Consider the following 18,905-nt stretch of genomic DNA (forward strand, 5'->3'; position numbering starts at 1 on the left):
TATTTTAGATCTTTCAGATTTTTTCAGAACTTGCTGAAGTTATTCTAGAAACAGTAAATTTTGTAAGCTCTATTTTTTAGATCTCTTATATCCTCTACAAGTCCTCAATTTTTTTTGTTATGTAGAGCAAGATTTAAAGAGATTTTATTTCGAGATGCTTTATGTTTTCTACATTCTCTAGATTTTAAATTCTCTAAATCTTTTTCATTCTTTTTCTAAATTGTCTACATTTCCAAATGACATTCCCTTATTTCTAGATCTCTTAGATCTTTGATCGAACTTGTTGAGGTCTATTAAATCTTTTCGAATTTTTAACTTTTAGATTTTAAAGGCAGTAGATTTTATTTTCTCTAGATCTCTTTGATTTTTTACTAGTTTTCTATTGTTGTTTAGACCTAGATCTATTAAATTGTTTTGATCCTTTAAATTTTTTAGATTTTGTACATTCTCAAGACGCTTTTCGTTTTTGATGTTTTTTGGATTCTATATTATTTAAATCTGTTGCAATATTTGCTCTAATTATCTAGATTTTTAAAAAGCTCTTGATTTTCTAATTTTTAGGTTTTTTAAACTACGTCAGATTTTTGTATTCTATAGATTCTAAGCATTTTATTCCCGAATTTTCTATATTCTAGAGACAATACGTTTTATAATCTCTAGATGCTTGATCTTTTAAATTCCTTACTAATGCTCGATTTTCTAGTTATCTAGAGCAAAATCTATTACATTTTTTAGATTCTTTAGATTTCTTATGTTGTCGAAAAGCTCTATGTTTTCTACATTCTATAGATTTTAAATTATTAAAATCTTTTGCGTTTTCTTCCCAAATTGTCTAGATTTCTAAAAGTCTTTATATTCTTTGATTCTTAGGTCTCTTGGATTTTTTTCGAACTTGTTGAGATCTTTTAAATCTTTTAGAATTTTTAATTTTTAGATTCTAAAGGCAGTAGATTTTATGTTCTCTAAATTCTAGATCTCTTTGATCTTTCACTAGCTTTCTTCATCAGTTTTTTCTCAAATTATCGAACTTGTTATTTTTTTACATTTTATCTGCGCATTTTCTTGGTCTAGATTCAATGCTATAAATGCTAGATCTACCAGCTTTCAATTCCTCGTTATCTAGAGCTAGATTCATAGCTTCATTTCTTCTCTTTTCTCAAAATTCTAGATTCTTTTCAAAATTATCTAGATTTTCAAAAGGCTTTGGATTCTAGGAATCAATTAATTGTTTGGAGGCACAGCTTTATATACTCAATAAAACTCATTCATTCTCGTTTAATATCCTTCAAACATACATTGCAAATATTTACAATACCTTAAATCATTTTAATAAACTTTTACATGTACATGAAATGGTTGTTAAAATATGATTGTGCAATGACTTTCTTCTCACTCATCGACGTGCTGGCGGTCATTCCCACCTGTCAATATTTACATCAAATACAACAATTCAAAGTAAACAAATCATGTAACATTAATCTCTTCATCACTATCATTCGAACTATCATAATCCACTCCATCGTAGATCTGATAATTTTGCACTGGATGACAGTGCCCTCTATTTCCCGTTTCCCGGTCGGGGGAATTCACCGGTGAAATATCCTGCACGTCTGTCAGATCCAGCTTGGGTTTGTCGCCGTCGGCGTCGCTGAGATCTGGATGAGGATTATTCTTGTTGGGGAGGGTCTGCTCTCGGGATCCTCCGGCGGCGAGAAGTTCCCTTTCTTTGGAGTTGCGCCATTTCATTCGGCGGTTTTGGAACCAGATTTTCACCTGAAACGATGATTTCTTACTGTTGGTAACAGTGTAATAAAATTATCTTCTTATGAAGGTTTAATAAAACGAATAAAAAGTTTACGAGACTACATAAAGCAGGGTAAAACTCGATAAACTTTTCATAATGACTTTAGTTATGTAGACTTTATGGTTAATTAAACCCACCCCTTGCAATCAAATTACTATCATTCTGTCACAAAACTGTGATTTTTTCCCCGGGCTCGAATCCTAGTTAAAAAGCTTTTGTTTTAAAACAACCCTCAACGTCGCATAAAACAATCAACCCTTATCGCAATCACAATTAAATCCCATTAAAATGGATTTTATCGTAAAGGAAATGATTTCAAACGAGTATTTAAGAGTCTTTAGGGTCGAAAATGCGTACACTTCTAAAGGCGGATCGCTCTGGAAGATTATATAAGAAAGTGAACCAATAGGAATCGCACCATCCCCTCTATCAACCCTCGTCGGACTCTCTCAAATCACAACGTATTGCCACCCCTATGATGAAAAAGTTGCGATATAAACTGGCCGGCAGGAGTTAGGGATGAGATGCCGGATATATGAATTTAAACAAAAGGAGGGTAATTATAAGGGCGATACCTAGTTTGGGGTTTCTTTGGTTTTATTAAGGCAGTACGGGCGTAAGGGGTGGAAATTTGAAAATACAAGTTTACAAAAAGCGAAATAAATTTAAAATAATTAAAAGAAAATTGTACAGGTGAAGTGGAAAGTCTTTTCTGAAGTGAAACGACTTTCTAATTTTGTATCTGGAGTCCGTTTAGCTCACCAGATCCGGATTCAGAAATATTCTTGAAATATGATTTTTGTACAAAAATTAATTTTCTTTAGTTTTTCTTGAAAACTTGATAGGTATGGAACTGCTCGACACATTTTTATAAAGACAAATTAATAACCTTTCCAACGACGTATAAAACTTCCAGGTAGGATTAGTACTTCTTATGATTTTTTTTTAAAACTTAGCCCATGTTTTAAAAAACGCTGATTTTGGCCATTTTCATACGCAATTTTGCATGTAATTCAAAAATTTTTACATCGATTTTTCATTGTAATGTATCATTGAAAAGACTGAGATCTTGTTTTCTTGGGGCGCTGACAAATCCATTAGTAACTCGATTCGTTTAGAAGTTATAGGACTAAAAACATTGAGAAGATTGTCACAAAAAACCTTTGTTTTTGTTATTTTTTTGCGATTTTATTAAAAAATAAATGCCGTTGCTTACAAAATCGTAATTTTAGGCACATATTAAAGTTTTAAAATGACTTTAATGATAATAATAAATTTTAGAAAACTTCTTGAGGATGAAAAGTTCTTAGTTTCTTATTAGTGCACCCAAAAAATTAGAGAGTAGAAATCATTAAAAGCAATTATTCAGAATTTCCTGGGAATCTCAATGGGTAATTATTTAACACAGAAACTTCTCAATCTGTTGGAAACTAAGCACAAAATTTGGAGATGGAAGTCAATGAAAATTTATTTCTTGCATCTTTGTTTGAATTTTTTTCGGACAATTTGGTGACGAAAACCGATGAAGATACTATAAATTTTACGAACATTTTATCTCAGACAAAAAGAATTGGATAAATTATTACGACAACGGCTTTAAATTTATTAATTAGTAAAAATCAACCGATAGCTTTTTAATATTTGCTCCGAATTTTTATCTATGGTCTTTCATTCTGACCGGTAAAATTCTTAAGGAACTGGAGATTTGTCTCAAAACTACAATTTTGAGGACATTAAAATAAAATGTTTACAAAAGTTTTGAAAGTTATAAAACGTGATTTTTTTCGTAAAACCGCTCTATATTCTTTGTCCTGTAACTTCAAAATGACAAGAGATATTAACGTGTTTAATACCGCGTTAGAAAGCAGAAATATCAACCTTTATTTTGACGTATCACATTAGAAAATCACAGTACTAATTTAAGAGTTCTTTAATAAAAGTACCGAAAAGTTTTAAAAAACCGATTATTTTTAGAAATTTGTGTTAGTTTTTCCTTAATATCTTGGAAAAAACTAACTTTCCCGTTGACTTCTGTAGTTGGTTGGAAAGCGTATTTAATTAACTTTCCAATGATGTATTACATCGTTCTATAATTTTGGAACTGGATAAGAAAAACTGCAAAAAAAGAAAAATGAAGGCAGTGTACTAAAAAAAGCTTATTTTTCAAATTTCTCTAAGTCCTGACCTGTTGGAGGAAAATAAGCTTTGGATTCAAAATCAGGAGACAATTCTACTTTAGAAATGACTTTTCACAGCTCCAGTATAAATTTCCTCCTAACGTTGTTGACTAGTGAAATGATTTAAAATTTTGAAATTCGGAAAACTGGAAACTCGAAAATTGGGGATTTTAAAACCTGAAAATTTCTGGAAGATTTAAATACTTGAAAACCTAAAAAACTGGAAATTTACGAAATCCAAGATAATAACAAAAAATTATTAAATATTTTGGCACCTCCTCAAAGCCTCGAAAAATGCGAAGAAAAATGTGAGAGATTTAGGGCTGAAAACCTAAAAATTTAAGATAAATTCCATGAAATCTAAGAAATAGCCAAATTTATCAAAACTTTAGAATTTAAAAACGTCTTTATTGCAGAATCCAAAAATCCAAAAATTCAAAAAAATCTTGAAAACTTGAAAATGACAGGCGAAGAATTGAAATCTAAGAATTATCTAAAATATCTGAATCTAAAAATCAAAGGAAAACTGAGAAATAGACTGAGCTTTTCAGAACACTTAAAATCCTAAAATCAAATTTAAGAAACCGCCTTTTTACTGAAGAATCTGAGAGTCCAAAATTTACAATATTTTTAAAATCTGAGACGATGCATTCTCAGAAATCTTTACTGAGAAACATAAAAACTCTTCGTGACAATGAAATAAAACTTAAAAGTTCAAAATTTGATTGTGGAATTGACTGGAAAACTTAATTTTTGGGGCTCAAAAAAAGGGAAAATTTGTGTCAGAGGCTATAAAATTAGAAACCTAAAGTTTTCAGAATCAAAGAAGTATGGAGTTTAGAAACTGCGAAGTTTAAACTTTAAGTTTTTCCACTTTTTTTCTATCGCCATTTTAATAGATTTCCTCATTTCCCTCCATAAATTAATTAGCCCTAAACAAGAAAAGCATCGTTTCTTAATCCGCCCCTGGATTGATCGATGGCATAATAGATTCCTCCCCCTGTTTTCCGACTCTCCACTATTATAACCACTGTGTTAGATCTGTAACATATGTTTCTGATGGCACCCTAACAAGGGTCGTTCATCTGATACGAACAGATTTATTTTTTCCATACTCACTTGACTATCTTTAAGGCCCAGTTTTTCAGCCAGTTTCTTCCTGTCCGGCTTGCTGATATATTTCTGTATTTGAAACCTCCTCTCGAGCCCTTTCCTCTGGAGGTCGCTGAAAACCGCCCGTCGCATCATCCCCCGTCGAGGCTTCCCTCTCCCGCTGTGCGCCCATGGGAAAGTCCCAGGAAGCGGAAACACCGCGGACTGCGTCCCAGACACCGGCGTCGTAACTATCAAAAAACTCAGTAAAATCCTCCACTTCTTCGTCTTCCTTTACCTGTTAAGTACGGCTGCGGCCTGCAATGCGCCAGCAACAAATGCGGATTGAAATGCGGCCGACTCGCCACCGGCTTGGCTATCGACGTCGAATGGTTGCTGAGGTAGGACAGTCCGAGCAGACTCGGCGGGGTGACGTGGAGGAGATTCTCTGAAAAGCATAAATCGTAAATCGGCGGTGTTGACACAATCAACGGCGGCGTGAAAGGCTGGAGGCGCCACCCGAGGAGGAAACGACGTCACACACTTCACCACCTTCGCCAAGTGTGCCCTCCGGGAGTTGCCGTGGCAACGCTGGATGCCTTCAAGTGCCCAATTTACACCACGAGATATTCATGTCGGGTGCGCTGTGTGCGAGTTCAAGGGCCAGCGAGGGGGTTGGGGGCGGCGGATTACCTCCGGCGGCCCGTCTGCGGATAAACGCGGTTCGCCCGGCGCCTCCACCATTTCGCCGAGGAAATCATAATTTTTTCAGAATTAAAATCCGCATTTTTCGGTGGACTACACTGGAATTGGTGTACCCCAAGGAGCGACTTGTGCCCCAATGTTGTGATTTTTTTGGCGCGAAATTTGAAATAGCGCCTGAAAAACGGCCTAAGCTTAAGGCTGCTGTATGTAAATTGGGTTTAGGACGTGGTGGTGGTGCCATCCCCTGTGGAATTGATCGAAAAGTCCGTCGGCGGCAACTTTGTTTACGTCTCTGTCCGCTCGCGCAAGACGGCGGTTCGTACTACAAGGGGTTGATTTGAGCAGCGTCATCTGGCACGGCACTTAGCTACCCTGCACACGGCCGCCCTTCCGTCCTCTAACATTAAGGGTTTGAATCCTCCAACCCCAAACTAAATCTTTTCCGAGCCCTGTCGAAAAAACATGCCGCGCATTTACACGTATTAATTCAAACGGCGCGTTTCGAATGCTAAATCCGGGAATAAATTGACTCCGGAGGAATATTCCCGATTTTATTTTGCGCTATTCAGATGTTGAGATATCACATAAATCAGAGGAATGTTTGAGGGTACGAACGAACGACGAGCCGATATTCGAGAAATGCGGTCGGCGCACTTTCAAAGATTATTTTAAAAGGGTGCGAATGGGGCCGGATATAAATGTCACCGGAGGGGTGACGATGGAAATATTTGCTGTGTGTGAGAGGCGAGAAAAGAGGTTTTCCGGGGATTTTCCGGAAAGTGACAATTGCACAGGGATAATTAAAATCGTGGGTTTTCATCCCCCTCAAGCAACAATGTTTTTTCAAATTGTATCAGAGCGTTTTTTACCCTCTATTGTGTTCCGGACCACACGTATATTATTCTAAACGATTAAGTCAAGCAAACGGCTGAAGAAAAACATCCCCAATTTTTCTAACACCTTGTAAAAACATCCCATTATGTGGCTATCTATTTATAATGTTCAACAAACCAGCTCATTGTATCCACACAATGGTTAATCCGTATTGAGCTGTTGGAATATTTACCGGAGGGATTTAGGAAAGCCCCCGAGGACTATTCGTTTTATGATGTTGGTACGACTGGCCCTTTCACGGCAATAAATCTGACAATGCGCTACAATAACTTTTTTCGGGCGCTCTTTTATTCTTCGGAGACACAGATAAATAAAAAATGTTGAGATTCAGTGGATGGAATGGGAAGTTTTTGCTTCGACTCAGATTCTACAATTGGCGTGCAGAATTTGAGAAAAGAAAAAATAAAAGAAAAATAAGACTTTGAATACCGTGAATACTTCAAATCCACTCCAATTCTGTGATCTAATTAAACTTTGAACGTTTTGAATTAATCAATTTTGCTGCTTATTTTTTATGCTCTCTAAAGTCCAAAATAAAAAATCCAGTTTTCAAATTTTTGAAATTTGAATGTTGGTTTCTTTGGAGTCGCCTTTGCTTTTTGCAGCGTTTTTTAAATTTAGTGTGTGTCTGAAATTTTTGATTGTGTTTGGTTGCTTTGGAACCTTTGAATAATTTTAGGTCTTTAGATTTTCCCAATTTTTATTATTTATTATTATTATTAGAATAGAGCAAAATGATAAGTATATTTATCGAATATTTTATTTTTTCATAGAAGCCTCAATTTTGCAGAATTAGGAATTTATCTCATAAATTTGTCTTTTCTGAACACAGAAACAACGAGTTTTTCGAATATTTATAGAACTAAATGAAATAGAAATTTTCAAAAGCGAATTAAATTTAATTTTAAATTATTATTAGCTCTGATTTCATTTCGATTATCAAATAACAATAAATTCCTAATAAAATTGCATCCTTTAGTAAAATTTAACCACTTTATAGATTTGCTCCTTTTGCTAAATACATATTCTTTAAATAAAAAACGAAATAGAGGAAATACGATTTCTTGAAAATATTGGTACTGAACCAAATTATTTTTTAATAAAAAATTTCTAATTTTTTTTAGATGTTTGAATACTTACAAATTTCGAATAGTTTTGAACCGTCTGAGGGTACATACTATAACTTTTTTAAATATTCACAGAATTTAAAAAAAAAAAGATAAATTAAAAAAAATGTTAGGAAAGATCATAATCATAATAAAATTTTTCTAAAATTTCTACTTGTTCGTAAAAGTCTTAATTTCGCGCAATTTGAAGTTTGTCTCATAGATTTGCTTTTCATAAACACAGAAACAACAAAATTTTTAAATATTTACAAGAATAAATAAAATAGAAATTTTCAAAAGTGATCCAAATCTATTTTTAAATAAAATATTCGTATTTAATTTTTATTACGAAATAATAATAAGTTTCTAATAAATTTGACGCTTTAGGCAGAAATTAAACATTTTACAGCTTGAGCTAAATTATATTTCGTAAATAAAGAAATAAATAGAAAAAATACAAAATTTTGAAAATATTGCAAATAAACTAAATCATTTTTTAAAATAAAAAACTTATAGTTTAAATTTGTTGTTTGGGTATTTACAATTTTCTAATAGTTTCTTCTATGTGAGTATAAACAATAAATTCCACAGAATTAAAAAAATGAATTTTTAAAAATATTCGGAAAAGCAAAATTTAGTTTCTAAAATTTTATTCTTTCATAGTTTTAGTTTCACAAAGTTTGAAATTTGTTTCATAAATTTGGCCTTTATAAACACAGAGACGACGATTTTTTTAAATATTCACATAACTACAAAAAATAGAGAAGTTTTCAAAAATAATTCATCATTTCTAAAATCTATTTTGATCTAAATAAAACTAAAATAATGTATCTAACTTTTATTTTTATTAAATATATTTTCTGTAGAACATCAGTAATTTAATTTTCTCTCCCCTTTGACCAAATATTCATAGAAGTAAATAGAACAAATATTTTTTTTAACTACGCGAATAAACCAAACCATTTATTTTTTTTATTCTTTATTCTTGTTAGAAAAATCAGTTTCTTGAATTATTGAAAATTTTTAATTGTAGTGGTCCTCCTAAAAGCAGCAACAATGAATTTTTAAAATATCCACGAAATTAAATAAAATACGAATTTTTAAAAATGTTCGGAAAAACAGATCTTTTTTGGTGAGAAATTTAATTTTAGACTGAACTTGGGGTTTTATAAAATTTTACCATTATCTTATTGAACACTGAACATAGAAACGACAAATTTTCCAAATATTCACAAAACTACAAAAAGTAGAAATTTTCAAACTCAATTATTAAAATCAATTTTTTTATAAAATATTTACTATTAATTTCCATCATTTTCCATGAGATTTGTTTTTTATGGAATTTTACTAGTTTAATTTTCCCTTATTTTGCCAAATAGTCGCAGATCTAAATTAAAGAAATTTTTTAAATACTTATTGGGGAAACAAATCAATTTTTCTTTAATAAAATTTCTAATTGTTATTAGTGCCTTAAAAACTTAAAACTTTTAAATAAACGTTTTGGTTCTTCCAAGGGCAACAACAAGATTTTTTTAAATATCCAAGAATTAAAAAAAAATACGAATTTTTAAAAATACTACGAAAAACTAAATCTTTTTTTGTGGAATTTAATTTACAATGAAACTTTACTTAATTTAATAATTTTTTTGTAGATTTTTCTACGTAAATGCCATACAAATGTTGCCAAATATTTATAAAACTAGAAGAAATAAAATAAGACTTATAATTTAAAAACTGAACAATCTAAGTCATTGTCTTCTTCATAACATTTCACATGGCGCCAGTGCAGCATTTTCAAAAAAAAATCTTTTCGATTGCACAAATATCTGGATCTAGATAAACGTTCCATTGGGAGGAATTGTTGCATTCCTAGTTCCCCAACTTTAGATTACTATTAAAACTTCCAAACTTGTTGAAGTAGCTTTGTGCTAATAGTCTGTTGTTCGTAACAGTTCAGTCTTTCGCTTACCATTCTGTTGGTTATTCCTCTGCTGTTGGTGATGTTCATCGCCCAATATTGCACTCACACTAAATTTAAGTACAGGCTTCGTGTCCTTAATATCACTATTAATTCTACACTGCAAGAAATTGCACTCTAACCGTCCACAATTCGAACAAATCCGATTTTTCAAGCAACTATTAAACCTCAAAAAAACGTCATTTTTATCAGGTGTCAACCGATCGCTTTCACCTTCGCTCCTTGTAGTCTCAGTGGGGCTCAACGAGCTCTTCAAGTCTTGACCAAATTTCTGTTCGGCTTCCTCTTGCTTATCGATGTTGATTTCCAAGTTTTCCGGCGAGATTTTCCCGTTGGAAAGGAGGTTTTCCATGGAAAACGGACTGGTGTTGTTGTTGAAACTTTTCAACATTTTCTGGTTCATCAAGTGGAGCGTGTTGTGAAACATTGTAAAAAATTATTCACGATTTGTTTGTGACAGTCATTTTAAATTAATTAAATCACACGTGGGGTTTTGATTGAAAAATTTGAGGGTTTAAACGCACGTAAAAAATGTGTCGCTACTGAAACTGTATGAATATAAAGCTTCGCAACGTTTCTCTTTGCGCAGAGGGCTAAATATAACTGATATATTTGACGAAAACCACCCTTGAAGTTCTAAAAGGGGAGGTGCTTAACTCTATGAGGGGTGGTCCTTTCTTTATCTTTATTTTATTGTACTCCCAACCTTAAATTCATGTTTTATAAGCTCTATTTGTCTGAAATTATTGCAGCATTTCATCATCATTACATTATTTATGTGATTATTCATAAATTTCCTTCGCGATGGGCTTGTAATTTTTTCATCTTTTAAAATGGCCGCGTGTTGACAATTACGCATTTTTTATTTCCGATTTGTCAATTAAGTACCGGAAACGAAATTAATAACTGAAATGTGATGCCTGAAAACGGTTCATTAATTTAACGACATGATTGACATTGCAATCAAATTATGAACAGTCGGAAACAAAATGTTAGCAATATTTTCAAATATTTACAGCTGGATGTAATGTAATAAAGCCGAGGGAAATTTTGCTCATATCATTATGAACGACAGCCGTCAACGGCAGAACAATGCCGATTCGTGAAAAAAAACGAAATTTTGTTGATTTAAAAAGTTTCAGCGGGACGATGGTTTATAAATGGACGGAGGGGAAAGGGAGTTTATTGCAAGGGAAACTGGGGAGAAATGGGGAATCTTTCAGAATTATCAGAATTATTATCGGATTCCTGCAAATTTCGTTGTTCGAGTTACGGAACTTTAACAAAACGCGGTGAAGATTTTTAGTCTAGATTAAATCTCTGTCTTGTCCGAAAATTTTGAAATTTTGCATGGATAATAAACAGAACTAAAGTAATAATTCCTCCAAATTTCATTGAATTAGAATTAGAACTGTTCAAGTTGCGGAACTTTAGAGGATACGGTGAGAAGTTTTAGTTCGCATAAAATTGAAAATTTCCAAAAATTCTCGTTGTTGCTCTAAAATTTTGAAATTTGGCACAGTTAAAGAACGGGACCAAACTAATAATTTTTTTAAATTTCATTGTAATAGAGTTGAAACTTTTTAAGTTATGGAACTTGAAACTAAGACATGAAGAAAAAAAAATTGCTTTGAATAAAATTGAATCTAAAGATTGTCTGTCTTGTCCGAAACTTTTGAAATTTAGTACAGTTAATAAACAGTACCTAAGTAATATTTTCTTTTAATTTTATTGTTTCAGAATTAAAACTGTCAAAGTTACGGAATTTTATAGAAATCAAACGAAATTTTTTGTTCGTATAAAATTTAAAATTTTAAACAATCTTCTGCTCCTGCTCTGGAATTTTGAAATTTTGTACACAAGTAAACCGAATTAAAACAGTATTTTTCCAAATTTTATATTGTTTTTGAATTAAACTCTCTAAGTTACGAATTTTTAAGCAATTTTAAAATTGTATGAAAAAAATGAAAAAAAACTCTTTTTAATATCTATTCACAAAACATAAAAGTTACTAGGGTTGGCGATAAAAAATAACTCTAAACAGAACAGTTGGTGAGATTGGTGACCAAATGGACATTTGCCAATTATAATGCCAAAATTTCAAAATGAAATCATTAATTTCGACTCACTCTGCAAGAAAGCGTAAGAAATAGATAATTTCTGCATTGGGAAGTTTCAACAAGACACTAAGAAGTTCTCTAAGGTAAACTAAAATTAGACAAACTGAACTGACATTGACAACAAACTTCAAAGTACAGTCCCATGAAATGATGATTGAAAAGTACACTCTGATTTTACAGAAAAATTTTTGGTTAGAATAATAATCAAATTTTCTAAAAAAAACTGGCTTATTTTACAATTTTGAAAATTTGGAGAGTTAATAAACAGGACCAAAACAATAGTTTCTTCAAATTTTATTGTATTAAAATCAAAACTGTCTAAGTTACGAATTTTTATAGAAAGCAATGCCAATTTTTAATTCCCATCAAATAAAACATTTATAATAAATTTGTTTCTTGATGTAAAATTTTGAAGTTTAACGCATTTTATAAACTAAACTTAAGTAATATTTTTTTCAAATTTGTTGTTCTAAAAGTAAAATTGTTTAAGCTACGGAATTGTATAGAAAACAATCGATCGTAAAACCAAAAATAAAAAAAAATCGCTTTAAAAGTTTAAAATTTAGCACAGTCAATAAACATGTCTAAAGTAGTAATTCTTCCAAATTTCACAGTTTTAAAGCTAAAACTGTCCAAGTCATGAAACTTTCTAGATCACGGTAACAATTTTCGGTTTGAATAATAATCAAAATTTCTAAAAAATGTCTGCCTTATCTCGCAATTTTGAAAATTTAGACAGCTAATAAACTCTACCAAAGTAATAATTTTTCCAAATTTTATTGCTTTAGACTTAAAATTGTGCAAATTACGAAATTTTATAGAAAACGATTGAAATTTTTGGTTCGTATGAAATTAAAAATTAAAAACAAATCTTTTTCTTGCTCCAAAATGTTAAAATTAAGCCCAGTTAATCAGCAGTATCAAAACAATGTTTTCTATAAATTTCATTGTATTTGAATTAAAAGTGCCCAAGATATGGAATTTCATAGAAAAAGACCGAAATTTTTGATTCGTCTGAATTTGAAAATGTCAAAAAATTTTCTTTCTTGACCTAGAATTTTGAAATTTAGTGCAGTCAATAAACGTGTCTAAAGTAGTTATTCCTTTAAATTTCACTGTTTTTAAGCTAAAATTGTCCACATTACAAAACTTTATTGAAAGCTATGAGTTTCTGGTTTGAATAAAATCAAAATTTCTTAAAAATTTCTTTCTAGTTCTAAAAATTCAAAATTTAGTGCAGTCCATAAATAGGAGTAGTGTAATAATTTCTCCAAATTTCATAGAATTAGAGTTAAAACTGTCCGAGTCACGGAATTTTATAAAACATGATCGTAATTTTTGAGTCGTATAAAATTATTGTATTTAAGCAAATTCTTTAAATCCAGTAGATTTTAATTTCTTTTTTTCCTTCTATTTACTACTTTTAAATTAAACAAGTATTACTTTTAAACCATTTTTTATTCACCTACACCCCCAAATTAAATAATTACATTTTTTATCACAATTGAAATATCATTAATTGTGTTCATGTTGTCTCGCATGATGCGCTTTTCCTTCCCCATGTTTCGCATGATTCCCAAAAGATTTTTCTTTAGCCTGATGATTGGACCTCAAATGATGGGCAACGTAATGTTTAGCATGGTGCAAATGTTTAGCAACCCCTAAAAAAAACCTTTTAAGTTGCAATTACCTCCGTTTGTTACAATTTCAACCTTTATGCTTGTCTTCAACAGCCGTTGGCGTTGGTGGCGACGATTGACAAGTACAAGTGCAATCTCCTTGTTGTGTTGTGTAAGTTCCCTGAGAGTTGTCACCAACGCCACTGTCAGTACTTTCCGGACCACCTCCGCCTTCTGTTGTTGCATCTTGATCACCATTTTCGTTAACAGGACCAGTACCGCTTTCTGTTAAGAAATAAGAAATCGATGGTAAAATGACTGACAATTTTTAAAAAAACTTACCATTGTTGTCCCTGGATTTGTAACCTTCGATTGCAACGGCTATTAGCACAAGAAGCACAACAATTTTGAAAGCCATGGTTTGTTTGATGGCAGGATTGTGGACTGGCTCTTATTTATACACATGCGAGGAAGGAATTTTCAAATTTATTCAAGATTCTTTATCGGGGAACGTGCGACGTTCCGACTTTTTTTCAGAATTAGTGATAAGAAAGTCATTTTAATTATGACATAGTGGATTACTCGGCTTAACTATTTTTTTTGTAGGTTTTGTTGCCATTTTTTAAAGGTGAATCAGCAGTGGAAGATACCGTACAATTTTACGAATCAATTTGACACTTTGGATTTATTATTATTATATTAATAATTAGATTATTGTCTTCGGAGTAAAACTGGCAAAGTTACGAAGTTGTATGGAAGATGGTGCAAATTTTTGATTTTGAAAAAAAAATTGTAAGAATTGTTTTTATTTTTTAAAATTTTTGAAATTTAACACACTTAATACATAAAACTAGACTAGTAACTTCTCCAAATTTCATGATTTTTGAATTAAAACTGTCCAAGTTACGGAATTTCATAGAAAACCATCGAAATTTTTGACGGATATAAAATTAAAATTCCAAAAAAATCTATTTCTTGCTCTAAAAATTTTGAAATTTAACATTTTTAATAAATAGTAATAAAGTAATAATTTCTCCAAATTTCATTGCTTTGGTATTAAAACTATCCAAGTAACGGAATTTTATACAAATTGATCGAAATTTTTGGTACGTATAAAATTAAAAACTCCAAAAAAATCAGTTTCTTGCTCTAATATTTAGCCCAGTTAATGCACAGTATAATAGTATTAATTTAATCAAAATTTAGCGTTTTAAATTTAAATCTGTCCAAGTTATGGCACACGGTTAATTGTTATTTTGGGAAGAAATAAAAAAAAAAACAAAATTTTTGCCTGTAATTTGGAGTCTTTGTGCTATTGGAACAAAATTTGGAGAAGACACTCTCTTTGATCTGTTTATAAACTTTAGAGGTAATAAAAAAAATTTTGGAAATTTTTATTTTGAGGAGAAATAAAAAAATCCAAATTTTAGCAGTTCTGCTTGTATTTTTAGCAGTTTTCGTGGTATTGCAATGAAATTTGGTGAAAATACTCTTACTGATGTATTTATAGATTGCACTCATTTTTCGTAATTTTAGATTAAACGTAACAAATTTAAAAATTTTTTTTTAGTAGACGAATAAAAAATTCGAAATTTTTGTTCTTTTATCTGTAATTCTGGCAGTTTCCGAGCTATTACAACTAAATTTGGTGAAGATACTCTCTTTAATTTGTTTATAAACTGCGTCAAATCTCAGAATTTTAAAGCAAAAAAAATATTTTTTAATTTTTTTTATTTTGAGTACAAATAAAATAAACAAATTTTTGTAGTTTTGCTAGTAATTCTGACAAGTTTTGTGCTATTGCAATGAAATTTGGTGGAAATAGTCTTTTTAATCTACGTATTTATAAGTTGCACCAAATCTCGTAGTTTTAGAACAAAATGAATAATTTTTAGAATGTTGTTTTTGTGAACGAATAGAAAAAAAAAAAATTTTTGTCCTTTTGTTTATAATTCTGGCAATGTTTGTGTTATAAATATAAGATTTTGTGAAGATACTCAATTTTATTTGTTTATAGGTTTTGCCAAATCTCAGAATTTTAGAGCAAGTGAAACATATTTTGGAAATTTTTATTTTGAGAACGAACAAAAAAAATTTTGCCTGTAATTCTGGGAGTTTTTGAGCTATTGCAATGAAATTTGATGAAGATATTATCTTTCCTATTTATAAATTGCGCCAAATTTTGTAATTTTAGAACAAATGAAACAATTTTTAGAATTTTGTTTTAAGGAACGAATAAAAAAAATCGAAATTTTTGTCCTTTTGTTTATAATTCTGGCAATTTTTGTGATATAAATATCAAATTTTGCGAAGACACTCTATTTTATCTGTTTATAATTTTTTTCAAATTTCAGAATTTTAGAGCAAATGAAACAAATTTTGGAAATTTTTATTTTAAGAACGAACAAAAAAATCAAAATTTGGCCTAAAATTCTGGGAGTTTTGCAATGAGATTTGGTAGAAATATTTTCTTTGACCTCTGCATAAATTGCGCCAAATTTCGTAATTTTAGAACAAAAGAAATAATTTTTAGCATTTTGTTTAAGGGAACGAATAAAAAATCTAAATTTTTGTCTTTTTGTTTTATAATTTTGGCATATTTTGTGATATAAATATAAAATTTTGCGAAGACACTTTATCTGTTTAGTGATTTTGCCAAATTTCAGAATTTTGGAGCAAATGAAACTAATTTTGAAAATTTTTGTATTTAGGATAGTCAAAATTTTGTAGTTTCGCCTGTAATTCTGACCGTTTTTGTGCTGTTTTAATAAAATTTGGTGAAAACACTATCTTTGATCTATTTATAGATGTTTATTTATAATTTTGGCATTTTTTGTGATATAAATATAAAATTTTGCGAAGACACTTTATATGTTTAGTGATTTTGCCAAATCTCGTAATTTTAAACCAAACATAGCAAATTTTAAAAGATTTATTTGATAGACAATTAAAAAAATCAAAATTTTTGTTTTTTCGCCTGTAAGTGAGGCAGTTTTTGGGCTATGGATATCAAGTTTCGTGAAGACACTCTCTTTGATTTACTTATAGACTGGGCCAAATCTCAGAATTTTAGAGCAAATGAAACGAATTTTAGAAATTTTTATTTTGACGACAAATAAAAAAAAATCGAAATTTTTGTCCTTTTGCTTCTAATTCTGGCAGTTTTTGGCCTATTGCAAAAATTAAAGTTTTTGGTTTGAATACAGTCAAAATGTGTTCTAAAATTGTTAAATTTAGCATAATTAACAAAAAGGACCAACGTAATAATTCCTTATAATTTCATTATTTTAGCATTAAAACTGTCCAAAGTAACGAAATTTCAAAAAGTCTTCTTCCTTGCTCTGGAACTCCTCTAGATTTCATTGTTTTGTTCCCCCAAGATAAATTAGGTAGGCAAAACTTGTTAACTCCACCTTTGGCATTCTTTTTGGAGACTCGTATAGAAATAGAACGATTGCAATTTTACAAAAATAAAAACATCCATAAATCGCGATAAGTTTCCGTTAAAAATTGCTGTCAAAACGAGCACACTGCCCCTAAAGTTTTTCGTCCGTTTCCTTCCGAGTAAAGATATAAGCCGTCACCATCTGGTGTTATTTGACAACGATAGCATTATCCACCATCTCATGCCTTTCATCGATCCGATTTCAGCTGAATTATGTCCGTACATCTCAAGAACCTCACCGTAACGATACGTAGCGGAAAACATCCACTTTTTCCCGGATCAAAACCAAACCGGAGCTTTTGGTAGGGATTTAAAAGCGCCGCGCTCATAAAAATGAAATAAAAGTATAAGAGAGCATTTGATAAAGGCGGGCCTTGCTTATAATCTATTTTCATTGGTTCTGGATTCACCCCCACTTAATGCCCTCAAGTTTGCAGTAAATCAATGATTTTTTATATCCGGAAAATATAATTCACTTGTTTTCCCGAGTGCTATTTTTTTCAGTCGAGTGGTGAATTTTTTCTCGTGGAGGTGGGGGCACGACCAATGCGGACCGTTGGCACTTAATTTAATTTATATCAAAGGAATTTACAAGCTCGATGTGCCGATTTCTGGTTGGTTAAACGAGGATTTTTTTCTTGTTGGTGCTTGTGCTCGGCCACAGCACAAAACTCGCAAGTCTGCGGATGGAAAGGGTGCCACTGACAATACACAATCGTATGTTTAAATTATACGCTTCGGGAAGCGATGACTAAAAAAAAGTTCCAGGGACAAAAAATTGCGAGGAATTTAGCGAAATCCGCAAATATAAAACAGTGAAGACGATGCTGAAGCTATCAAAGATGCGAAAACTTTACTGGATGGAATCCGTTCCGATCGAATTTGTAATCAGAATCTAAAAGAAAATTGGAAAATTTGATGCTATGTAATATTTAGGGGTCCAGACAGAAAAATGTGGTTCCGTTCTAAGATATCCAAAATTGGTGCTAGATTTTTTGGGGTAATTTATTTTGTTTACACTATAGAAAATTTTGAATTTTTCGTCTTTTTGACCGCCACTCGTAAACTATTTGACCTACCGATCTGAGATTCGGTCTCTAATTCAGACACGGTCGATATCTCGCTTATTTGTGAAGCAATAATAAAGAATTGGTGCTCATTTTACGCAGAATTCCATGTAGAATCCAAAAAGGTAAGACTTGTTAAGATCGGTCTACAAATAACTGAGTTATGAGCCATCAAAGTTTCGGATATTGAATATTGAGTTGGAAAATTGCTCAATATCTCCAAAACTAAAAAATATTTTACGAAACGGTTTTCACCATCGTTTTTCTAGGCTCATTTTACTTTAGAATCCACCTTTAAAAGTCGAAAATTAGATGGTCCATTTTTTGATCAAAAAAATTTTAAAATTTTGGTTTTTTGATCGCCCTTCGTAAACTACTTGCCCTATCGATTTGAGATTTGGCTAGTTGATTGACCTCGAGCTGCCCTTTCGATCGATATATAATTCAATTGTCTTAAACGTCCCTTTTCCCCGAAGCAGCGTCTCGAAAATGACCCTAAAAACACCTCCTGAAAATCTTTTTCGGACGATATCTCGTTTGTTTGTTAAGGAAATTTGAGGTATCTAAGCTCATTTTACGCAGAATTTCGCGCTGAATCCAAAACTAGCATTAATTTTCTCGTCCGTCAACAAATAACTGAATTAAAGGCGTTTGAAATTTCGGGTTGTCGCCGAAGGGCCAAAATTTTGTTCGAGGAGGTTCGAAAACGATTTTCCTCGATATCTCCGGAATTAAGGCGGATATAAAAAAAAACCTTCGCGATTTTCTAGTTTAGAAATCGATCTTCGATAGTTCGAATTCACAATTTTTTTCAGTATGGAAATTAGCTGCTTTTTGGTCTCTAATTTAAACACGGTTGATATCTCGCTTATTTATGATGCAATATTAAAGAGTTGGT

General features: G+C 31.5%; 2 protein-coding genes across 2 annotated transcripts; both read right to left on the reverse strand.

Annotated features, from left to right (window-relative positions):
- Positions 1 to 1,360: 1,360 nt before the first annotated feature.
- Dbx (homeobox protein Dbx) lies at positions 1,361 to 10,355 on the reverse strand. Its single transcript, XM_088032564.1, has 4 exons — positions 9,748 to 10,355; positions 5,372 to 5,521; positions 5,101 to 5,324; positions 1,361 to 1,773 (listed from the first exon to the last, which is right to left on the reverse strand). Exons 1-4 carry the CDS (start codon positions 10,181 to 10,183, stop codon positions 1,465 to 1,467), a joined length of 1,119 nt encoding a protein of 372 aa, XP_087888690.1. The 5' UTR covers positions 10,184 to 10,355; the 3' UTR covers positions 1,361 to 1,464.
- Positions 10,356 to 13,315: 2,960 nt separating this feature from the next.
- On the reverse strand, positions 13,316 to 13,934 carry LOC148177681 (uncharacterized). The gene is made up of 3 exons (XM_088032984.1): positions 13,838 to 13,934; positions 13,589 to 13,780; positions 13,316 to 13,537 (listed from the first exon to the last, which is right to left on the reverse strand). The coding sequence occupies exons 1-3, from the start codon at positions 13,911 to 13,913 to the stop codon at positions 13,392 to 13,394; spliced, it is 414 nt and encodes a 137-aa protein (XP_087889110.1). The 5' UTR covers positions 13,914 to 13,934; the 3' UTR covers positions 13,316 to 13,391.
- Positions 13,935 to 18,905: the final 4,971 nt, after the last annotated feature.

Source organism: Gnatocerus cornutus, chromosome 3 (genome assembly GCF_029298725.1).
Source record: "Gnatocerus cornutus isolate USDA-ARS CGAHR chromosome 3, icGnaCorn1.1, whole genome shotgun sequence".
NCBI classification, from domain to species: domain Eukaryota; kingdom Metazoa; phylum Arthropoda; class Insecta; order Coleoptera; family Tenebrionidae; genus Gnatocerus; species Gnatocerus cornutus.